A 25,279-nucleotide genomic window follows, 5' to 3' on the forward strand; every position below is an offset into this window, starting at 1 on the left:
AAGTCTAGCTCCTATGTCCATCCTTGAACCAGATCACCATCTGAATTCATGAACAGAGATTTGAAGAAGTATTGTTCCTTTAAGGGAAAAGATAAGTGACATTACAGTTGACATAGATTTTAAAGTTCATGAGATAGTTACAAGGAAAAGAGAGAAGACAATTAAAAATCACTGCTGACATTGTCAAGGACAGTGAAGGAATATCTTGGACCACCTGGCTTAATGTTACCTTGTCAGGTTCTCAGCCACACCATACGTCCTGCTTGGGGTCAGGTTCCAGCCCCAGCTGAGGTCCTAGAGGAGAGAGTGAATGGGCAGATAGTGGAACGAACACTCCCAGTGGGGGTTGGGGGATGCTGAGGCAGGTGAAATGTAGTTGTAGTTAGCAGCTCTCTAACACTGGCTTTCTTACACTGTCTGCCTTTATCTTGGCTGTTTGCTCTGACTCTGCAGCTCCTCTCAGCATCTGGCTCCCATGCACAGCTGTATGGCTGACCTGCAAGGCCAGCTCTCCCTTACAGTGTTAGTAACTTAACACTTTCTCTCTGGGGACAAGCCCATTCCTGGCTTCCCCCTGCCCACCTTCAAGGAGACTGGCTTTCCCTTAGCAGTGTTTCTCTCTAGGCATATGCAAGCCATGTCAAGACATGCCATGCCATGCCGAACTGAGCCCCATGCACAGTGTCAGCAGGGCAGTTATACCTTCTGCAGACAACAGTGGCTCACAGCCAAGTATGAACTTACACAGGCAGGTTATATAATAAGTGGAGGTGTGTGCCTGCATACCAATCCCGCTGAGTCATGCAGGCCTGGATGTCTGCCTCAGTTCAGCCTATTCCTTGACCAACACACATCCATGTACCTTACAGGCCTAAACTTGGAAAGAGTTTCATTTAGGGTGAGTAGAAGGAGTTGATAATATAGATAGGGAAAGACTGTGATTCAGTGAAATTGAAATGGAACTATGGGACTGGATGGTCAATGGTAGATGTTCGTGCCTCAGGCTGTTATTTTCAATTAGGAAGTTAGCAAGCAAATTGGAGATTTTAAAGTTAGAAGGTGGAACAAAGCAAGAAAAATTAACTGGCCCCCACATGCTGAATTAGGGCTGTTTCATGGCTGCAGCTCATCTCCTAGGTGTGGGGGACGGGGCACTGAGAACAATTCTGAGTGGTGTAACCCAACTGGTAGGGTGTAGCAACTGGAGGGGCTGAGGTGGGGGCCTCTCATGTCAATGGCTGAACCCATAGTGCACCTCCTAATGCTTCAGCTCTTGATTAGTTTTCTTGATGTTGGGTATTGATTTTTTAATCTAAAACTCAAGTTTATTATTTATCAATCTGCAGTTCAAAGTATACATTTTATATTATCGGAAGTATAGTAAAATCAATCATGTAGCTTTGAATGTGAAAGTATGCATTCAAAATAACACTGAAATTCTACTATGTGCTTTGTGGCATTGAGTGTTTTCTTTACAGACTTTCAGTTTAGTTGTTGGAAGCCCAGATACCACAAGATTGCATCTACATCAAACTTGCAGTCTTTACTGATTGCTACAGATACGGTATATTTTAAAAGTGGAGGAGGGGGGAAAATAACCAAGCTTTCAAAACAAAAATGATTATTTTAAAAATCAATTTCTACATTTACCAAATTAGCCAACATGTGTCCCTAGTTCACTTAACATTGTCATTTTTAAAATTCTTCGGGTAATATATGATTTTCATAACTAATGTGTAACTGGATTCTATAGTATTATTTTAAACAAAAATGAACACGTAGAAAAATCTAGAATGGGACTTCCCAAACTTTAGCATACGTAAAGATCACCTGGAGAGCTTGTTAAGACACAGATTTATTGGCCCCTCCTTGGAAATGCCTATTGAAGTTGGTTGTGGCCCAAGAATTTGCATATCTAACCAGGTTCCCGGGTCATGCTGATGATGATACCACTGGTGCTGAGGCTGGGAAACACACTTGGAATCGCCCAGGCAATGTCCTTATAAATGAGGCCAAATCCGAACATTTCAAATACACTTTAAAAGGTGTAATTTATCTGTATTCTCTGGATAACCGTATGGACTTCAGTATCTGTTTATACAGATGCTTCTTATATGTATGCTTGAAAACCCAGAAGGTGTATTGGAAGGAGTTGAGAGAGAATTAAAAGATATATTGGGGAATTGAGATTGGGCTAAATGGGAATGATACTATCTGAGGGATTAGTTTAGCATAAGTGAAGAAAGGGAAGAAAATAAAGCCAAATTCAAATACTGTTTTCACCACCCTAATTTATTGGTATAAAATGTTACCTGGGGATCATGGTTTTTCCTTCAAGTTTTGCTTCTCTACTATTATCTCAAATTTTTTAAAGCTGTCAGAAATTTAGAATAATTTAGAAAAGACTGTTGCCCATTATTATCCCTTTGTTGCAATCCTTTGTTAGTGCCACCAATTATCAAGGGAGCAAATAGTGATCTCCCTGAAGAGGTCACCGTGCTGGTGAACAAGAGTGCACTGATGGAGTGTTTATCCAGCGGCAGCCCAGCACCAAGGAATTCCTGGCAGAAGGATGGACAGCCCATGCTAGCAGATGACCATCATAAATTTCTATCTAATGGAAGAATTCTGCAGGTAAATTAAAGATCTAATTTTAAAAGAGCTACTTGACTTTGTATTTTGTAATAATTGTCTTTTTTGACCTTTAACAATAATTTTTATTAGCTTGTAATCATTATATTTGTAAAAATAACCAATGATCAAAGGTATATAAAATAAAACTCTTCCTCCTCATTCTGTTACTACTGTTAATAGTTTTATGTGGATTTTTCCAGAAATGTTCTACACACACACACACACACACACACACACACACACACATCCCTCAATTGACCACAATATGGCCTTTGTGATAAAAATCATATTATAAACAAATCATTATTGCAGTCCTTTCCATTACATATTTCTGGTGGTAAAATTCTAAATGGTGGAAAGTTCCCTATAGCTTTAAGTTTGTATATTGCCAAATGGTCTATAGTAATAAAAATTATGAAAATCACATACATATCCTGGATTGCTGTTTACCAATGATGTGTCTATATTCTTTTCACATATCCTGAAAGAAAGGCACTTGTAGAAATAACACAAGTTCTTTTGCTAGGATACAATTTGATAATTACTTCTTGAGCAAAATAAATAATATTCTATTGGCTCAATCTAAGCATAACCATCAGTGTATCCAACATAGGACATACCTCATGGAGTTCCTTATTTAAAAAAGAATGAGGTTTATTACCTATAAATAACCTTGGATTTTTCAAAGTATCTTCTAAATATTGTGATTATTTCTATGTGATGGTCATACAGCCTCTACCAAAATACTTCCATGGTTCTGTGTCCAAGTCCAAAAGATATATAGATAGATAGAAATTTCTGTGTAACAAAATGAAGAAAACGTAACTGTTATATTAGCTGCATAAAACAAACCATCCAAAACTTAATGACTTGAAACAATAAGCATTGATTTAGCTTACAAACCTGCTGGTTTGCTATTCTTCTGGATGTGGTCTTGGCTGGGCTCGCACACATATCTGGGGCCTCAGTTGCAATAACTGTGCTGATTCCGCCCCACATAATCTCCACCCTTCCAGCAGACTAACCCTGGCTTCCTCACATGGTGGTGGCAGGGTTCCAAAAGAGTGAGCAAAAGTGAACAGGCCTCGGTTTTGAAATGACAGTCACTTCCATCACGTTCTGTTGACCAAAGCGAGTCCCAAGACCAACATAAATTCTACTTCCTGATGGGAGGGGTGTCAAAGTCACAGTGCCAGAGGCAGAGAGAAGGAAATGAGAGAATAATTTGGGACATTTTTTCAAGTCAGTCTACCACAAATATATATAGAATTACCCTTCCTGATTAGAAACCTTAGTAAATAAATATGTGTTTGATTTACCTAATAAAAGCTAGCGTCAGCACTAGTATGTACATTTTTTTATGTCTATCTGAAAGAATATATATTATTGTAAAAAAAACAGACAAATATGACAAGTTGCTTTATTCAAAATTTCAGCTAGAATTTCTTCATTTTTCCCTTAGATTCTGAATACTCAAATAATAGACATCGGCAGGTATGTGTGTGTTGCTGAGAACACAGCTGGGAGTGCCAAAAAATATTTTAACCTCAATGTTCATGGTAAGAGCTCAGTTCCAAAACCATCTGTTAGGGTATGCTTGAAAAAGCAGAAAAATTCTGTTTTAGATTATGTAGGCTTATTTTGTATTTTTTAATTTAAGCAATGTGAGGAACGTGGACTCATTCAATCCCCTCTCTTCTTTCTTTCCACTACGGCCAGTAGGATTGATAAAGTACAAAACTTCCAGGAAGACAGTTTTTTTATTACTTCAGTCTCTCAAAAGAAAATAATTACTCCTGCATATTTGAATGGAAAATCAGAATTTAAAATGTCAGTGATTACAAGTTTATAAAGTTAGAAGCAAATATGGGTCTTCTACTCATAAAAATCTATCCACTAGTACTGATTGGAACTGGTTTCTGTCCTTAAGTGCAGAATTCGTGTTGAGCTATGTCCTCCAGTACCTAATATACTAAAGAAGAAAAAGTCACTTTGTGGAGTTAAATAATTCCTTTAAAATCACCTAATTCATTCATAAAACTTTTAAATACATGCTAGACATACCAGCACACCTAATTTATTCATCAGACTCTTTTAAATACATGCTAGACACTCCATAAATACCATTTTTTTTTTTTTGCTAAAAAAAAAAAGTAGTTGAGTATCTACTGCGAAAGAGTAGTTTTATTTTGTGAGATGCTGATGCTTCCAGAAAATTAAATTGGAAATGGTGAACAATCATTATAAAAGATCTCCTTTACATAGGTAATACACACATAAAATTCTAGCTCATTTTGGAAATAACTGAAATTTGAAATGTCAAGAAGAATTTCTGCCTTCGAAAGGACTTTTATGTAGCATGATAAACTTCGTTGGCGTTATATGTAGGGAGTATTGGTATCTAGCAATATTTGGTGTTTATGTAACAGATATTTGAAACTCTTTTATCTTTTTAATCTCAGTACGTAGCACAGTGAGTAACACACTGTAGATGCTTAATAAATATCTTTGAAGTGTTTTGAATGGATAAACCTGACCAGAGCAGGAACACATGTGTTATGAATTCTCAGGAAGAATGAATTAAACAAACATAATCATTGTGAAAGCACGCATTCTAATCTATAAAGTGCAGTAGAGTAAATATTGGAAAATAAAATACAGATTAATTTTCCTGATTGATTGCTCAAGGCAAAATTCATTTTTCCTTCCCTATGACGAAAAGCATCTTGTAAATACCCCAATTGTAGCAGTTCCATATGTTGCCTTTTGTTATCTTTATATATCTGTATCTTTGCCTCTAACCCGTAACTTTATTATAAGTGCTCTAGGCAGATGGCCATCTCTTACTTACCTTGGTCTCTGTAAACCTAGAATGGTGTCTATAGTTGTGATAGTTGCTAAATAAGTGTTTTCTGCATATTTATTATATTTTCTGCATAATCATTGCCTCTTTGCAATGTGCAGTAGAAGCACCTGCAGCGGGACAGTGACTTGTGAGTAAGTAATAGTAATCACTAATGTTTTACCGCTAAGGATTGGAGTTGAGGAATGTGTTTCTTGTTTCACCAGTTAATCATGTCTTGAGTTCCTGACTGTAATCAGGAACTCATTATTTAAATATTGGAAAATTGATTTGAGGAGAAATAGTATAAATTATTTTCACTTAGAAGAAAGCATTCGTTATCTCCCTCTATAGCTATGCTTCCCTCTTTCGTACTCTAACCTTCAGTCTGTTGGCATCTCAGGTTTTAGCTCTTTTCGCTTTCCTTCATAGCCAGCTTAATTTTTATGGAACAGCATTTCAATTACTTAGCCCATGTCTTCTCATCACTCTTGCTCAGTAAAAGCTCAAATCTGCGTATAACAAGGACGAAAAACTACTTGAAACACACAAGTGTTGTGCCACGTGTCTTATATATGTTATTTCACTTCATTATCTCAATAACCATATGTGCTTGCTCCATTTTATGTCTCTCTTGGAGCTGAAAAAGGCGAGGCTCAGTGAGATTAAGTAACATGCTCAAAGTTACACAGCTTGCAAATGCCGCACCAGGATTTTAATGCAGGCGGCCTGATTCCATGAGTTTTATACTTAGCTGCTTCTGCCTGTCACTAAATTCCACATCTGTACTCTACCTGCACTTAGGTAGCTGAGTATGGCTGAAGGAAATCTTGAAGTCAGGAACATTGATGTCATTATAAATTCATAGTACCAGCTTCAACTGAGCCCTCCATGCTGCCTGCAACTCGTCGTTTTCTCTCTACACTATAGTGATTCTCTTAACCCTTCATGCTCTCCTCAAAAATATCACGGCCTCTGTCTTGGTCTTCTCCGGCTGCTTTAACAAGAGCAGAGACTGTGCGGCTTAAAGAAAAGGAATTTATTTTCTCAAAGTTCTGGTGGCTGGAAAGTCCAAGATCAAGATACTGGCAGGGTTCGGTTTCTGGAGAAGGCTCTCCACCTGGCTTGCAGATAGCCGATTTGTCTTCACATGGCCTCACATAGCCTTCCTTCTGAGCATGTTTGGTGAGGGAGAGAGTAAGTCCTCTGGTGGCTCTTAAAGGACACTAATCCTAAGGCATCATCTGACCTTAATTAGTTCCTTAAAGGCCTCATCTTCAAATTCAGCCACACTGAGACTTAGGGCTTCAGTATACAAATTTGCAGGGACAGAAACATTCAGTTCATAACAGCCCCTGCTCACTTTCTCTCAGTAAATAAGAATGCCTTCCCCTTCTCTTTTGCAAAGAACAGAGAAAGAATATTCTAGAAATCACCTCAAATTCCTACCATTAAATTGAGAGTACTGACCACATCTGTTCCTGCCATTTCTTTCATCCCTCTTGTTGAAATAGAAAAGCACTGCTCTACCTTCCAAAAGCCAGAGTCTAAGTTGACTCTACATCCCTGCCCATTATCTCCTAAAAAACCCACCATCTCCTGTCTCTTTAATATTACAAAAATAAAATATTAAAAATAAGATTATTTTAATATACTTAATAAAAAGCACATTAGGTCTCCTTTGTACACTGACAAAATCATCTTAGGAATTGTCAACTATGTTTTACAGATAAAATGCAGAATAATTCTGTCTGAAAATTCTGGTGCTTTCTTTCAACTGAGAAAAATAAACTCCAGTGTGAGTTTGATGAAGGCACTGGGAATTCTAGGAAGACAGCCAGCTAGATAATGAACAGAATCATTACCTCAGTCCTTTAGCAGAGTACAGTGTTTGGATTTATTCTTAGTAAATGGGAATATATGTTGCTGATAACATCAGCTTTCACTTTTAACATGTTTACTATTATAGTTCCTCCAAGTGTCATTGGTCCTAAAACTGAAAATCTTACTGTTGTGGTGAACAATTTCATCTCTTTGACCTGTGAGGTCTCTGGCTTTCCACCTCCCGACCTCAGCTGGCTCAAGAATGAACAGCCCATCAAGCTGAACACAAATGCTCTCATTGTGCCTGGTAAGAAACTGCTTATTATAAAGTAGGCAAAATTTTCTCATCTTTCTTTCTTTTAATACAAATGGCATTGCAAATTAGTCTCTTTCCAAACTTTTGTCATGCTTTATTTGTTCACAGTAAATGCCTCTCTGCCCATTTGGGGTCATTAAGGTAAGACTGTGTAGACTTTTCTGCTTTTATTGGGAATGTACAAATAACAAGGTCTCCTTCAAGAAATTATAAAATTTAGAGAACAGCTTCGAACAGCCTAGTAATATCAAGTGGTAGATGGTACATAGTACTTTCATTGGATATATCTGCTGGTTGTTTTTAATCAATCCTAAAATTCCTTGAGGATAGATGATAGACTAAGATAGATAGATAGATAGATAGATAGATAGATAGATAGATAGATAGAGTCACCTCGGCATTGTGGGAAATTTAAACTCAGAAAACACTTATTTTGACATAGTACAATTACTGTTTGCTCACTAGAACCTGTATCAGACAGTTTTACTCTCCACGTTTGGATGCTGGAGAGAAAAACTCTATGAATCTCTTCCTTTATAAGAAAGTAGGTGAATAATAAAGGAAAGATCAAAGAAAACTGATTATTTTATTTTAAATAGGAATGCTTCTCTATAATTTTACTCTAAAAGAAAGGCTTTATGTTGCTATTTATCTGATTGGTAATATAGTTGTTAGAACAACCTGTACACCACTCTACAACTTGCATTCTGTTTGCCTACAGGTGGTCGAACTCTACAAATTATTCGGGCCCAGGTATCAGATGGTGGTGAATACACTTGTATAGCTATCAATCAAGCTGGTGAAAGCAAGAAAAAGGTTTCCCTGACTGTTTATGGTTTGTTTTTACTCTCTTCATAAAATTCTTTTATTTTTAAACTGCTATTCAATATTTTCTGTCTGAGCACCTTAATGAAAAAAAAAATCCTTCTGTTATTTTCTTCCCTCAGTGCCCCCAAGCATTAAAGACCATGACAGTGAATCTCTTTCTGTAGTTAATGTAAGAGAGGGAACTTCTGTGTCTTTGGAGTGCGAGTCGAATGCTGTCCCACCTCCAGTCATCACTTGGTATAAGAATGGGCGGATGATAACAGAGTCTACTCATGTGGAGATTTTAGCTGATGGACAAATGCTACACATTAAGAAAGCTGAGGTGCATCTTTTATTCTTGTTTAAGTGTCATGATGCCTTGGTGGGGTGGTGGAAAAGATACTTGGAAGTTGCATATTCCCTTTCACTACAGTGAAGAATGATTTTCCTTAAAAAAAAAAAATACATAGCCAATGCCACTGACTATTTTTATGAAAAACAGCAAGATTGCAGAAGGCATTTAGAACTGGGGCGTTGAGCATACAGATGACTGATGATTTAATCCACACTCAAACAGTATGATTGGTCATCTATAACTTAATGGAGCACATACAATAGTATCTTTCTCTTTTAGGTATCTGACACAGGCCAGTATGTATGTAGAGCTATAAATGTAGCAGGACGGGATGATAAAAATTTCCACCTCAATGTATATGGTGAGCATTTGCCTCTAATACAACTCTTTTTCCCCCAGATATGCAAATGAAAAAAAGTGTTCCAAATTTGCTTAATGAGGACAAATGATTTTCTTCTGTTTTTCTACAGTGCCACCCAGTATTGAAGGACCTGAAAGAGAAGTGATTGTGGAGACAATCAGCAATCCTGTGATGTTAACATGTGATGCCACTGGAATCCCACCTCCCACGATAGCATGGCTGAAGAACCACAAGCACATAGGTAAGGCAGCCATGCATATTTTTGTGTTTCTTTCTTTTGCTCTTAATTCACCAGATTTTTAAACTAGCACATTTTAAGTATCATGCTCATAGGGGTGTTAAAACTAGCACATTTTAAGTATCATGCTCAAGAAGCCTAATGCACTGAAATATAAATTTATAAAATAGACTCATTGAAAAATAGTCATTTTATAAAGTTTTTTTCTTTTTTTAAAAAAAAAGACTCACTTAAAATGAAAGTACAAAGGAAGAATTTTTAAGAAATACATTTATCACATAAAGCAAGGCATTTTATGAACTTTAGAGATGTTAAAGTTTAAAGGTTTTTTTAAAATGATTTATTGTGCTTTGTTTCTACCTCTAGAAAATTCCGACTCACTAGAAGTTCATATTTTGTCTGGAGGTAGCAAACTCCAAATTGCCCGGTCTCAGCGTTCAGATAGTGGAAACTATACATGCATTGCTTCAAATATGGAAGGAAAAGCCCAGAAAAATTACTTTCTTTCTATTCAAGGTATGTCTTGTCCACTGTGATCTATCTTCAATTTCTTGGTTATTCCATTTATAGTACAAAATCTACATTTAAAGAGATCACTAGTAATTGATTCAAAATATCTTTAGATGATCAAAAAATATCATCAATTTTCTGTCCTGGATTTACCAGTTGATTCTGTTTTCGTGGAAATGGACATAAATGTGGAAAAAAGAATAGTAGCAATTTGGTAATCTCTACTTTTTCAAATTTTCCATTTCCACTTCCATTATTATTTTTCTATAGTATATATATTCTATTTAGTTACACATATTTATTTTAAACTGGTATATTTTGATGCTAAGCCTGTAGATCTGTTCTTATTTGTATAGATAAGATTTAATTCACAAAGAAGTTGTACTATGATCTGAGCACAGGTAGATTAGGTAAATTTTAATGAATGAAGAATCTTATCCTACTTTAAGGTGATCATAAGAAGCAATTCATCAACTATTTAATGCCTACTATGTTCTAACATAATATTAAGCACTTTAGGGACAACTTGTTTTTTTTTTAATTTTCAGTAAAACTCTGATTATTACATTTGACTCAGTATTGAAATTGAAATGAAAGTCTAACTTGAAGCTAAGTTGAAATACTTTTTCTTCCAATCTTATTATGGTTACTAGGATAAGAATTTCTCATAAATTATGAATTCTATTATGAATGTTATGTGCTCTGATAAAGCTAACTCCAAAAAAATACAATTAAAAGAATTAAGTTCACAAGTGTCATTGGTCTTTCTGTGATGATTAATGATGCTTTGGGATTTCAGAAGCTAAAGGAAAAACAGTCAGAGATTCAGTGTCAGAAGTTGCATGCTTAATTATGTTTAATGCATTCATAATAATAGATGCTAATCATAAGATATGTGGTAGGACTAAACATTTTACCAGATTTTTATATACTTTGTAATGTCTTGGAACTAGAAATAATATATGCATATACGGCCTAGCCTAGTCCCATCCTTGTCGTATATCAGATACTCATTGTAGGATGTCTCTTGATACTAATGGTCTTATTGACTCAACTTCTTTAGTACTCTAAATTCTGCAACTGTGGTATAATTATTATCATTTTCTGGATGACTAAAATGAGATTTATAGAGATTATTCAATGATGTGCTGGTAAATGTTTAAGAATTATCTCTTCAAACAAAAAGATCATGATATGTAGCCAATTGTTTGCCAATCTCCATGGTGTAAATATTCCCACCATGATCTAATATATACAAGATTTCAGCCTACCAATGGGATTTTACTGAACATGGAGTGGGGAAAACATGTACAAAAGTGGCTTTTGTGACCTGATGTGAACTAATTTTTGCACATCACTATGATCATATAAAATAGAAATTCAAACATATTTCTATCTGATATTATTGGTGGTATTTTTATTACACAATATTTCTCAATGAAATCAAAGTGTAAACCAAAGATGGCTAGGAAAAGAGAATAGAAACTACTGGCTCTTCAAAACTACAATAAGCCTATCCATTGTTCAGAATAAATAATAATTAAATTGAATAATGGAGAAATAACCAACTAAGACACTTTCCTCAGACCTTTATCCCTATATTTTATAAGACAGATTCTTCTGAACTGTACTGTCCATCGAGGATTTAACCTAAGAGTGATTTAATTTGGCCATAAAGGGTGATCATGAGGTAGATCTATCACTAGCCCCTATGACTAAGTAATTATATCAACTTATAAATACACCAGGAATATTGAAGTGTTGCTTTGTCTTCCTCATTTAAAAGTAATTCATGAAGATAACAACAGTTTGATCCTGAACCATAATCTACAAAGAATATGAAATTGAAATGGCATATTGTTCTATGACTCTGTTATATTTATTAGAATTTATATCTTGTGTCTTGTTAATGAAAGTCCTAATTATTTCTCCAAAGTTCCTCCAAGTGTTGCTGGTGCTGAAATTCCAAGTGATGTCAGTGTCCTTCTGGGAGAAAACGTCGAGCTGGTCTGCAATGCAAATGGCATTCCGACCCCACTTATTCAATGGCTCAAAGATGGAAAGCCCATAGCTAGTGGCGAAACAGAAAGAATCCGGTATGTTTAAAAAGAATCTTTGCATTATAAATTGTAAGGTCTTCTACAGTGCTTTATGTTCAAATTTCACATAAATAATAATGCCAAATTCCATCTCATTGGAACCTGGCTATCATCATATTAACAAAGGAAAAGAAAATTTTTTGGAGAACTGGACGTAGACATTCTCCTTGGAGAATCACTCAGAATTGTGTGTTTCTTATCCATTAACTCTGACATGTTAATTAACTCATTAACTTTAACTTTAACTCATTAACTGTAATGTTAACTATTGCTGATTTTATTCTTCTAATTTCAGAACGGTTATACGAAAGCCCATGACATAAAAATAATAAGTCCTTTCCTGCAAATGCCAAACCAACTTTATCTCACAAATGATTCATCAATAATTCTAAATACGATTTTGTATGCTGAAACCACCAAACTGTGTACATGCTATACTGATTGGCTCCTTTTGAGAAAAAATAGAGTAATGTCATAACTCTCATAATGGTTTGTCCAAATCCCATTTTTAGCTGGCACTTGTTACCCATGCCACAAACCACATAGAGATGGAATAATAATGTGGCAAGAGCCTCCTATTACTTTCAGCAACAAATTCCTTTGGAAATACATTCCAGAATTTGATATTGTACTAGATTGCTTCATCACAAAATCCCATTACATACATATACCAGATTATATGCATAACTATGCATTAATTAAATGTATTGTACACTTCAACATTTTGAGCCAATATGTAAACTTAAGGGTTTGGAGTATATTTTCTGGTCAATAAACTGAATATACATAATTTAAAGACAGATAAACAGTATTTTCTTTGTATTCATTGTGTATTAACATTTCTAGTCTTTTAGAGGATGCATTTTAAGTTTTACTTCTCTGGTGTGAACATTTCTGAGTAAATAACAAGTATTTAATTATTTTTGTTAAATCAGCTGGTATTTGCCATATTCCAGACCAAGTACTAGATATTCAATAGTACCTAAAGATTTTATATAAGATATAAAGATAAGATCTTTCATATATGATATCTTTTATATAAGATAATATTTGTAACTAGGAGTTTAGAGTCTATCATTCCTTCTCCTATATTAACATTCTAAATTTACTCATTCTTATATCTTTATTATTCATTCATTCCATAATATGTATAGATTTGTAGGTAGAACAGTTTGTCAATCAAGTACAGTAGTTTTTCCAAAGTCAAGGTACTACTTTTGTTTGATCATGGCAGCTTGCTTTTTTGCTTGTTAATTTGATTAAACTCATGGAATTTAAAAAATTATATTTTGAAAAAGAAAAAATACAACTATATCCCAGATAATAATATAGCTCTCAATAAACATTTAATAACAAGATGTAGTAGAAATGGAGCTTTTCCTTTTGACAGTGGGTGATTCTAATGAAATCACTATTGCACAGTTAAGTGTAGATGGCAATTTAATCTCTACATAAAACAAAGGAAATTTTGCTTTGTAATTAATGGCATGTGAAGACAACCAATAATGAAATGATCTTAGCTTAGAGATCTTTGATTATCTATTTGTATATTTATCTTTCACTATTATGTAATTCAAAAGAAAAACTTTAGCAAAAATTTGTAGAAAAAAAGTTTGCAAAATATAGCGACACATGATACACATGATGTCACAATTTAAATAAATGATCCTATTCTATTTTTTATTAAGGTATTAAGTTGTTTTTAATGAGGTTTTATGTATAATTTTTTCAGTTTCTCATTGTCTGTAACAGTCTTCAGTTTGCATGCCAGTATTTTGTATAACATGCATTTAATTCAAACTTTATATTGATAACTAAGAATATATTATTCTTTGAGAAAAACATGTCTTTCCTATGATTTGAATAGAGAGGTATTCCTGATTTTGTTCATTTCCTTTTTTCCTCATAAGGAAATGGTGGATATGAGACTCACTACTGTAGAATTTCAGTTGGTTGCTTGAATTTTCCATCAGTTTCAGTAACTCTGATTTTAAAAGGCTTGCATGTACTTAGTGAAATAGATTTAAACTGTGATATCCAAGATGAAGATATCATTTTATGGTGTGTTTTTTAAAGAAAACAATAATCTGGAGTGAGTTTTCTAGATCTTAGCTTCACATTAATCATCTCAGCCCCTCTGTTATGATCTTTTCCATAGAGTGAGTGCAAATGGCAGCACATTAAACATCTATGGAGCTCTTACATCTGACACAGGGAAATACACGTGTGTTGCTACTAATCCCGCTGGAGAAGAAGACCGAATTTTTAACTTGAATGTCTATGGTAAATATGAAATATCACCCTCTTTTAATAATGCTCCCTGAAGAAGCTACCAATAGAAGTGAAGGTCCAGCAACAGGTGTCTGGAGCATTTAGTCTGAAATTTGATGCCACCATTATGTCCTTTGGGGATACAATGTTGAAATGAGAGCAATTGTAGTTGAAATTATTCGAACTAGTAATACATCCCCCTTCCTTCTCTCTCACTTTCTGCTGTCATAGTTACACCTACAATCAGAGGTAATAAAGAAGAAGCCGAGAAACTAATGACCCTAGTGGATACTTCAATAAATATTGAATGCAGAGCCACAGGGACGCCTCCACCACAGATAAACTGGCTGAAGAATGGACTTCCTCTGCCTCTCTCCTCCCATATCCGGTTACTGGCAGCAGGACAAGTTATCAGGTCAGCTTTTATTGTGTATTATTTCCTAAACAGATGAAGTAACTGTGATGATAGACTTCTCCTTTATCTAAACAGTGTTTAAGAAATGTTCTTTTCTAAGCTTTTACTGTGTTTTTTCCCTTTAAGTATATTTTTAGTAGAAGGAAGACAACAAATATACAATTAAAATGATTTTTATCCTTATTTAAATGCTCATGTTTTTGTAAATGTGTAAAATGGGTCTTTTATAGACAGGTTTATTACCATATACGTATTTCCAGGAATTACTCTTTTAGCTAAAATTTTATGTGGCGAGATAGTAGGAAGATGCCTACTATGATAATGTGATTTTCATGTTAGCAGCATTCTCTATTAATATGTATTTGAAAAATATTCACCTCTTAAATTATGCTATATTTTCCATGGTTTATTGTCACTGCCTAATCAGCTTTGTAGAATAAATTGGATTTGAGGCCCCTATATTTTGTGATGGATGGCTATAAGCTTCATAATTAAAATTTTCCAACATAAATCACCTTCTATAACCTATTTATAAGTCATAATTATTTTATGTGTATTTGTTACATGGGATCAAGTGATGAAATGTTGGATCAAATTGTTTCTCAGGATTGTGAGAGCTCAGGTGTCTGATGTCGCTGTGTATACTTGTGTGGCCTCCAACAGAGCTGGGGTGGATAATAAGCATTACAATCTTCAAGTGTTTGGTATGTGTCACAGAAATGACCCCATACTTTACTATCTCAGTACTAAACAACAGGCTTATCTTTAGAAATTGACTTCCTCAGAGATTTAGAAATCCGACTTTTCTCCATCAAAAAGGATTAGTGAAACAGGATCTTACTGACTAGAGAAGAATGTATTTTCTTCCAAAGGGTCCATATTATTGGACCATACTGTCTGTCTGTTAAAATACTCTTCTGATCTAGAAATTTGTACTAAATTAAATCTATTTTTTTAAATAGCATTTCAACCCAGACACAAGACCAGTCTTTTCATGTAAAGAAAAAGTCAAATCTTTTCTAGCAGCTTGTTTAGAGCATTCAAACTATGAAGGATGCATGTGCATATATGCATGTGTGTGTGTGTGTATATGGAGAGACCTCAATACCTTCCATTTCTGAAATGTTGAAGTTTGCTGATCCACATTTCCCAATCCCCAAAACACCTCAGAGCAATTAAGTTACTCTAATCTACAAATGACTTACTCTATAACTTGATATTATTTTATTTATACTCTATAAACTAGTTAAAAGAATACTACTAAAACTATTATACGCATTACAACAAATTAAAGAGATGGACCTAAAACGTTGAAAAATCGCCAAAATTTAAAATGCATTGTGTATTCTCTAAGAAAACAATTTTTAGGTTTCATTGCTAATATTTGGAAAATTAATAATTAGCATTCCAAATAGATATTTTTATTGTCAAGTCCTTAGTTATTATACACAACTTTAAAGCATATATTTTCTTCAACAACAGAAACATTATAGAATTAATTTAAATTTATCTCAAATTACAATAGACATCCAACTTTTTCCCATGTTGTTTTCTATGTAGCACCACCAAATATGGACAATGCAATGGGGACAGAGGAAATTACAATTCTCAAAGGCAGTTCCACCTCTATGACATGCATTACAAATGGAACCCCAGCTCCCAGTATGGCCTGGCTTAGAGATGGCCAGCCCCTGGGGCTTGATGCTCATCTGACAGTCAGCACCCATGGAATGGTCCTGCAGCTCCTCAAAGCAGAGACAGAAGATTCAGGAAAGTACACCTGCATTGCTTCAAATGAAGCTGGAGAAGTCAGCAAGCACTTTATCCTCAAGGTCCTAGGTATGTAAACATTCTGGTACATGTAGAATAATTGGAAAGTAAGCGACAGTGAACGTTTTGTAAATAAGTATAATTCTTAGAATCAGTTGCTATGAGGCAAAATTTTTAAAATTATTATTGCATTTTTATTTCTTTTATAATTCACCTTAGCTTACTCTCATCTGAAGCATGTTAAATTTAAATTGTATTTTTTATCTGTCTGAAAAGATGAAAACTCCAGCTTGTAAAGCATTATTCATTGATAAAATCTTATAACCGATTGATAAGTACAATTTTGACTTTTGCTGAGAACTGAAAGCACATCCGATTATAGAAATTTGATTTTAAAAAGCATGGTACGTATACTATTATACATAATCCCAGTCTTTAAATGATCCAATCTGTAGATTATAGCTGGAATAATCATTTCAATAGTCATTTTATTTACTCTTGAGTGCATTTAAATACTTAAAATATGTATTCCTATGTTTTAAATGCAGCAAACAGTTTAAAGAGAAAACACTTTTTTTGCTAGAAGTAAAAAATGTTAAACTTGGAAGAGAAAGGAAGATAATGAAATGAAATATTTCAATAAGACCTTTTGGCATTTTGCTTATTTTTTTCACTGTGAAGTGAGACTCCATGCTCCTTACATAGCAGAAAATACACCCTATAGATAAGAGCAAAATAATTTTGGCAAGAGCCTTGGTTAGGTGGAAGTTAGCATGTTTCAAAGTATGTTATAATCTTTCTCGGAGCACCTATTAAAATTTAATTATTTATGTAACCCTAAAATTCTGCTTCATCCCTAGTTAAGCTTTATGAGGGCAAATGTCTTCTTACTTATTGCTGCATTCCCAGTGCTTAGCACGACATTTAATACATTAGAGACTATTAATGCATTATTTGTTGGATTGCATTGAGCCAAATTAGTTACCTTCCAGATGGATTAAAGGGAGTTTCATCCATAGAGGGAACAGAACAATATCTAAATAAATGAAGTATGATTCTCTGGAGTAGATGAGACTTCCAAAGGAAGGTCTTCAGGATATTTAGAGGCAAAAGAAAACAACAACCCGATATCCCTCATCAACATAGTTGCAAAAATCCTCAACAAAATACCAGCAAGCCAAATTCAACAGTATATTAAGAAGATCATTGACTCTGATCAAATGGGTTGCATTCCAGGGATGCAAGGATGTTTTAACATACACAATCAATAAATGTGATACATCGTGTTAACAGATAGAACAAAAATCATATGATTATTTCAATAGATGTGAAAAAAAGCATTTGACAAAATTCAGCATTCCTTCATGAGGAATACTCTCAACAAATTATGTATAGAAGATACATACCTCAACACAATAAAGACTATAGTAAACCCACAGCTAAGATCACACTAAAAAAGAAAAAGTCAGAAGCCTTTCCTATAAGATCTAGAACAAGATAAGGATGCCCACTTTCTCTATTTCTGTTAGACATAGTATTGAAGTCCTAGCTAGAGCAACCAGGCAAAATAAATAAATAAATAAAAGACATCCAAATTCGAAAGGAGGAAGTCAAATATTCTGTTTGCAGATTGCATAATCTTATATATAGAAAACCTCTAAAGACTCCACCAAAAAACTCTTAGAAATAATAAATTCAGTAAAGTTGCAGGATACAAAATCAACATACAAAAATCATTGGCATTTCTATTTGCCAACTGCAAATTATCTGAAAAATAAATCAAGAAAATAATCCCATTTACTGTCAGCCCTTCATATCCATGGGTTCCACATCTGTAGATTCAAACAACTGCATATCAAAAATCTAATATTCATTGGATGTGGAATCTATGGATACTGAGGGCCAACTTCTGTATCCATGAGTTTCTCAAGGCCTACTGCCAGGCTTGAGAATCTGCAGATTGTGGTATTCACAGAGGGTCTGGAACCAATCCTCTGCAGATACTGAGGTACATATCTATCCACAAAAAAGAAAATAAGAATAAATTTAAACCTCAATGAAAGAAATGGAAAGGAAACAAATGGAAAGATAGTTCATGAATTGGAAGAATTAAAATTATTAAAATGGCCATACTTCCCAAACAATCTACAGATTCAATGCAATTTCTATCAAAATACCATTGGCATTCTTCACTGAAATAGAAAAAAATAATTTTAAAATTTGTATGGAACCACAAAAGACTCAAAATAACCAAAGCAATCTTGAATAAAAAGAACAAAGCTGAAGGCATCACACTACCTGACTTAAAAATATACTACAAAGCTGTATTAATCAAAGCAGCATGCTGTTGGCATAAAAACAGACACATAGACCAATTGAACAGAATAAGGAGCTCAGAAATAAATTCATACATCTACAGCCACCTGATTTTTGACAGAGGTTCCAAGAACACATACTGGGGAAAGGACAGTCTCTTCAATAAATAGTGCTGGGAAAATTGGGATGTCCACATGCAGAAATATGAAACTGGACCTCTATCTTGCACCGTACATAAAAATCAACTCAAAATGGATTAAAGATTAAATGTAAGATCACAAACTGAAATTACTAGAAGAAAACACAAAGGAAACACTTCATGATATTGGACTAGGCAAGGATTTTTCTGAATAAGACTTCAAAAGCTTGGGCAACAAAAGCAAAAATAGACAAATGGGATTATATCAACTAAAAAGCTTCTGTACAGCTAAGGAAACATTCAACAAAGTGAAGAGAAAATCTACAGTATGGGAGAAAATATTTCAAACTGTACATCTGATAAGGGGTTAATACCCAATACATATAAGGAACTTAATAGCAAAAATACAAAGAGTACAATTTTAAAATGTACAAAAACCTTAACAGACATTTCTCAAAAGAAGACATACAAATGGCCAACAGGTATATTTAAAAAGCCTCAACATCACTAACCATCAAAGAAAAGCAAATCAAAACCACTATGAGATATCACCTCACTCTAGTGAGGATGGGTATTACCAAAAAGACACATGATAACAAGTGTTGGCAAGGATGTGGAGAAAAGAGAACACTTGTACACAGTTGGTGGGATTGTAAATTAGTACAGTCACTGTGGCAAACAGTGTAGAGGAAAAATTACTAATAGAACTACCATGTGGTTCAACAATCCCACTACTGGATATATATCCAAAGGAAATGAAATCAATATGTCAAATAAATCCACATTTATTCCAGCACTATTCGCAACAGACAAGATGTGTAACCAACCTAAGTGTTCAACAATGGATGAATAAATAAAGACAATGTAGTAGATACACACAATGGAATACTATTCAGCCATAAAAAAGAATGAAATCCTGTCACATGATAACATGGATGAACCTGGAGAACATTAAACTATGTGAAATAAGCCAGGCACAGAAAGAAAATACCACATGATTTCACTCATGAAATTTTAGAAGGTTGATCTCATATGAGTAATGACTAGAATAGTGATTACCAAATTCAAGGGAGATGAGGGAGTTGGTCAATGGGTACAAAGTTACGATTAGAAAGGAAGAATGAGTTCTGATGTTCTACTGCACAGTAGGGTGACTATAGTTAACAATATAGTATTGTATATCTCAGAATAGCTAGTAGAGAGGACTTTCAGTGCTTTCACCACAAAGAACTGATAAATGTTTGAGGTGATGGAAATGCTAATTACCCTGATTTGATAATTACACAATGTATACATGTATGGAAACATCACATTGTACCCCCTAAATATGCACAATAATTATGTGTCAATAAGGGGGAAAAAAAGAAAAAAACTGTGTCTTTGGGACGTACAGGTTGGGGTTGGGTAGAAAATTCCTATACATCAATTTACAGAATGTGAGGAATAAGAGGAGATGACATAATGTGATCCTGTACATTCATCATTTACATATTAAGTATTATTGAATATAAATTATGTGACAGGCATATTTCTGGCCATCATTTAACTATGATTATGAACGTGTGTGGTGTGGCAGACACATAAATGCATCACTAAGAAAGATGTGATCACAGCCCTGAACTCCCTTCATCTGTGGAGGGCTCAGATACTAAAGAAGTAATTACTTTTCTGTGTGATGAAGATTATATGGATAAAATAACTTTCTATGGAATGGTACATTTCAGATTTGATCTCCTCAAGCATAAATCTGAGCCCTGAAGAGTAGGACTGTAGAGATGAGTGGGGAATTAGAGATCTTTTGTACGCATTTCTCACCTAGAGATAATACAATTTGAATTGTCAGTTTGCACTCCCTGAAACTGAGTATAAAAGGAAGAGCAGCAAGAGACAAGGCTGGAACTACATATGCGCAGAGGCTAAACTATGAAAAGTTTTGAAAACTTTTTAGGGAGTTTGGACCTCATCACCAAGGCAATGGAAGAATCTTAAGGAGAAATATGTTACAGCCAGATTTCATTTCCAAAAAATCCCTCTGATGACAGAGTGAAAAATGAATTGAAGAGGCTGCTGTTTTCATACAGGCCTATTAATGCAAGGGTCTGGTCTAGTATGTGGCAGGGGTAGGAGGAGCTGGGAGAGAAAGAACCTAGGAGCAGAATCACAGACCAGTGCATTTCTGGATGAAGAAAATGAAGGAGAAAAAGAACAATGACATTCTTAGTGGAATTCTTAAAGAACGACCTGCCTTTTATAAAGTGGAAGAGTTTATAAGAATAATATTTTCTCAAAACAGATTTGAAAACTGGCTTAGAAGAAAGATGAGTAGTTTTAGCATTTCAGCATCTGTTGAAAATTAATTCCATTAAACTCTGAAAAGTTCTTCACTTGAAGCAGTGCTACCACTCAGAATACAAACATCTTAACTTGGGGAAATATGCTCAATTTAATTCTATCCATGTGTTGGGAGGTATCATGGCATATTGGTGGTTCTGAAAAGTCCAATGTGGCTAGACCACTGATGACAAAGGAGAGCATCATACGGAATAGAGGGTATTGATAGGGTCAGGTCATAAAGGGCTTTGTTGACCACATTAAGAAGTTTGCCTTTTATCCCATAACAATGAGAAATCATTGAAAGTTCTAAAAATAGAATAACAAATAGAACTACAGTTTGAGAAGAGCACTCTGGCTACAAAATGCAAGGCTATTTGGACAGAGCAAGACAGAATCTGAGAGACCAGTATAAGGAATTTTGTTTGGCTGTGAACAACAGAGCCAAGGTATGGTGGGTTTAGCAAAGTGCTTCTGTTTTTCTCACTGAGATGGCTGGAGGGAGGCAGTTGTTGCATTGGTTCAGCAGTTCAAATATTTTCAATTCTCTTGAACCTTTACAATGTGGTTGGTTGGTGATCATGCAGTATCTGCTCACCCCTAGCATAACTAGATGCTGTTCTAGATGCAACAGTAGAGCAGGAAACTAGGAAGGGTGAAGAGTTGCCCCTTTAGAGAAGAATTAAGACTTTCTTACAAGCCCCACAGAACCACATCCACCTACATCTCATTGGTCGGAATTGTCATATACCACTCCATCCACTCCATCTACTATCTGCTAAAGAAGCTAGGAAATGTCATTTTTTTTAGCACATTGACAGCCCCAACAAAATTTAAGTCTGTTAATCAGAAAGCAATCAGTAATACTGGGTAGGTACCTACAAACAGGAAGGGAAAAAAACATTAAGTAAATGGTATTGTAGCTCAAATTAGAGTGAGGGAGATGAGAGAAAAAGGTGTGTTCTGGAAATAAGTATAATGAAAGTATCAGGACTTGTAGACTGGGACACAAGGGAGTAATGAAGAAGAAGCTATCAAAGATAACTCCTAGTTTCTGGCTTATGTGACTGATTGGTAAATCCATCACAAAGATGCAGAGAATACTGGCAAAGAACTAGATTTTGAGAAATACGACAGTAGGTTCAATCTGAATACATGTTGAGTTTTAAGTGGTTTTCAAATATCCAAATGGAGATGTTTATTTGATAACTGCATTTATGAATCTGGAGCTCAAAAGACAGTCTAGGCTGGAAATGTAAATTCTAGAGTTATTGGAGTATAGACAACTCTTACTCTGCCCAGAATACAAGACATATGGGCAAAACATAGAGTAAAATAGTTCACAATCACTTAACACAGGTAAGACCTGGACAGTCTGGGGTTTGAACCACTCAAGAACATGTTAATTCTGTTACTGCTACTATTTTAAATCTAGTAATTACAAACTTTGGGAAGGACGGGGAGCATGCCTAATTAATCTTTGTATTCACGGTGATTGACACATATTAAATAACCAGTAAGCAAGAGGGGTAAATAATTGACTATGGCAAACCGGGAATTAGATAAGTGTTTTGAGTAGTATAAACAACATGATATGAAAATTAAAAGACATAGATATTTCATAATTAGTTGAGAGAATCAAGAAATGATTTATTGTTTACACAAATGAACTTGATGACAACATAACCTTGATGGTACTTCAACATGCTCAGTTAGGGGACTATGAGGAGCAAGAAAGGACTGAGCTTGTTGAGGGATTTGAAGTCTAGGTTACATATAAGTATGTAAAAAGCATATAATTACAAAAATAGATCTAGACCATATTGTGGAAGCCTTGGAAATCATGATGAGGAGTTTTTATTTAATCCAGTAAGCAACATGGAGCCATTCAAATCTTTTAGGCAGAAAATCTTAGATCAATATTAAACTGCAGTTAAGAAAATGTGTTTTGACAGCAATATGTAAGATAGATAGAAGTAAAAAGAGGTCACGGGGGACAGTGGTGTAGAAATGCTGACTTCATTACAATCTGAAAAGGGGAACCAACTTAATATATTCTCTTTCTCCAGAAGGAAAACAGTCTAACAGGTGGTAGAAGTTTTAGGAAGCAGATTTTAGTAATACCAACAGCTGCAATAAAGACTGTAGTAGTAGTAACTTTTTAAAAACCTTTAATTGTAAAATAAAACAGATACAGAAACACACACACACACACAAATATATAATGTATCTCACTGATTCCTCACACCATCCTATTAGGTAAATAATGTTGGTATCTCCATTTTAGAGATTTGTTCAAATCCGTGAAACTAATCATTGTTGACACCAGCATTCAAACTCAGACTCCAGATCCTCTGCTATGAGTCACTGTTCTAAACTATGTGCCTTATTAAAGAAAAAAGAAAAAACAAACCTGCTAACCCTTGGAGCTGTCCAACAGCTATTTTGGCTGCCTTATCCAATAAAGCTGGAAACTTAAACTATGAAAGTGTCATAGAAAATTTGAATGGTCATTGTAAGGGGAATGTGTTTTAAAGGAATTACCAAACTTGGGAGTAGTTAGACTAAAGAACCTTAATGTTTCTTCCCAGTGTTCAGATTCTTTGACCTTCTCTTGAGAAAGGTAATTTTAGAAGCATAAGTAACAAAAGAGGAAGTTACTCCCATCCAGACATAACAAATGTGTTTTATACAGAAATTATCTCCAAATGTAACTTTTTTTTCTGCTTAGTCATTGTTTCCTCTCAAAGTTCTGCATGGAAAAGATGATAGCAAAATTCCACAGTATTTATGCATTGTTTTTATAGACTATTGGTATTTAAAGATACAAAAACATAGTAAAATGCTAAGTTCCTCTCAAAAAAACAAAAAAAAGTGGTACAAGATGGGTTTGCAGTTTGGGTTTTATTGTTTTCAAATCTTTCAGTCAAGTAAGACTGTCCTAATTAACTGAGTTTGAACTGAGTTTTATAATTACATGGTAATGATTGCCATTTACTTCATAATCTCTTATAGGCATGATCCATCCCTTTTGAAATAGTGTAAATGAGAAATGGTAATGACATCTGGGAACTACTTAACTTTCTTTGTTCTAATCAATTTCTATCATGTGAATGTGAATTTGTGTTGGATTTTCTTTTCAAGTTTTTTTTTTTTTTTTTTTTGAGACGGAGTTTCACTCTTGTTACCCAGGCTGGAGTGCAATGGTGTGATCTCGGCTCACCACAGCCTCCGCCTCCTGGGTTCAAGCAATTCTCCTGCCTCAGCCTCCCGAGTAGCTGGGACTACAGGCACGCGCCACCATGCCCAGCTAATTTTTGTATTTTTCAGTAGAGACGGGGTTTCACCTTGTTGACCAGGATGGTCTCGATCTCTTGACCTCGTGATCCACCCGCCTTGGCCTCCCAAAGTGCTGGGATTATAGGTGTGAGCCACCGCGCCCGGCTCTTTTCAAGTTTTTCTAATGCAGTATTTTATGATACAGCGTGTTTATTATTGTTTTTGATTCCCTTTAAATAGAACCACCTCACATTAATGGATCTGAAGAACATGAAGAGATATCAGTAATTGTTAATAACCCTCTTGAACTTGCCTGCATTGCTTCTGGAATCCCAGCCCCTAAAATGACCTGGATGAAAGATGGCCGGCCCCTTCCACAGACGGATCAAGTGCAAACTCTCGGAGGAGGAGAGGTTCTTCGAATTTCTAGTGCTCAGGTAAGTGTCAGAGTTCATACAGTTATCTTAGGTTAGGTCAAACATCTGACTTGCTAATATATGAAAATTGTGGCAGAAATTGTGTCTTTGAACCCTTATGTATCACAGATCTCTGTAACTTGAGCAAGGATAGATTAGTCCTATGATATGCGCGATTGGGCAACTTGATTAAAAGGAAGACAAAGCAGTATCATATTAAACTCTGAAGAAAGCAAGATACCTTTCTTTCCATTAACTTTTGCAACTTTTCACAGTGCTATAACTGCTAGTGTATTTCCTGAAGTTCTTAATTTGTGCTTTTTAGCCCTTTATGGAACTGGCAAAAAGCAATCCGA

At 35.0% G+C, this 25,279-nt stretch overlaps 1 protein-coding gene across 3 annotated transcripts in view; it reads left to right on the forward strand.

Moving 5' to 3' along the window:
- Positions 1–25,279, forward strand: part of HMCN1 (hemicentin 1) — a 443,485-nt gene that overhangs the window by 338,247 nt on the left and 79,959 nt on the right. For all 3 annotated transcript variants that reach the window (XM_012444401.2, XM_064370607.1, XM_064370606.1), the window contains exons 56-69: positions 2,447–2,634; positions 4,097–4,193; positions 7,446–7,607; positions 8,338–8,451; positions 8,564–8,766; positions 9,058–9,139; positions 9,249–9,380; positions 9,744–9,893; positions 11,824–11,983; positions 14,145–14,269; positions 14,489–14,672; positions 15,279–15,376; positions 16,233–16,511; positions 24,748–24,944. In XM_012444401.2, the coding sequence (XP_012299824.2) occupies positions 2,447–2,634; positions 4,097–4,193; positions 7,446–7,607; positions 8,338–8,451; positions 8,564–8,766; positions 9,058–9,139; positions 9,249–9,380; positions 9,744–9,893; positions 11,824–11,983; positions 14,145–14,269; positions 14,489–14,672; positions 15,279–15,376; positions 16,233–16,511; positions 24,748–24,944 (2,171 nt within the window). The remainder of the gene's footprint in view (positions 1–2,446; positions 2,635–4,096; positions 4,194–7,445; positions 7,608–8,337; positions 8,452–8,563; positions 8,767–9,057; positions 9,140–9,248; positions 9,381–9,743; positions 9,894–11,823; positions 11,984–14,144; positions 14,270–14,488; positions 14,673–15,278; positions 15,377–16,232; positions 16,512–24,747; positions 24,945–25,279) is intronic.

Source organism: Aotus nancymaae, unplaced genomic scaffold, assembly GCF_030222135.1.
Source record: "Aotus nancymaae isolate 86718 unplaced genomic scaffold, 86718_ANA_hifiasm-v0.15.2.pri h1tg000108l, whole genome shotgun sequence".
NCBI lineage: Eukaryota > Metazoa > Chordata > Mammalia > Primates > Aotidae > Aotus > Aotus nancymaae.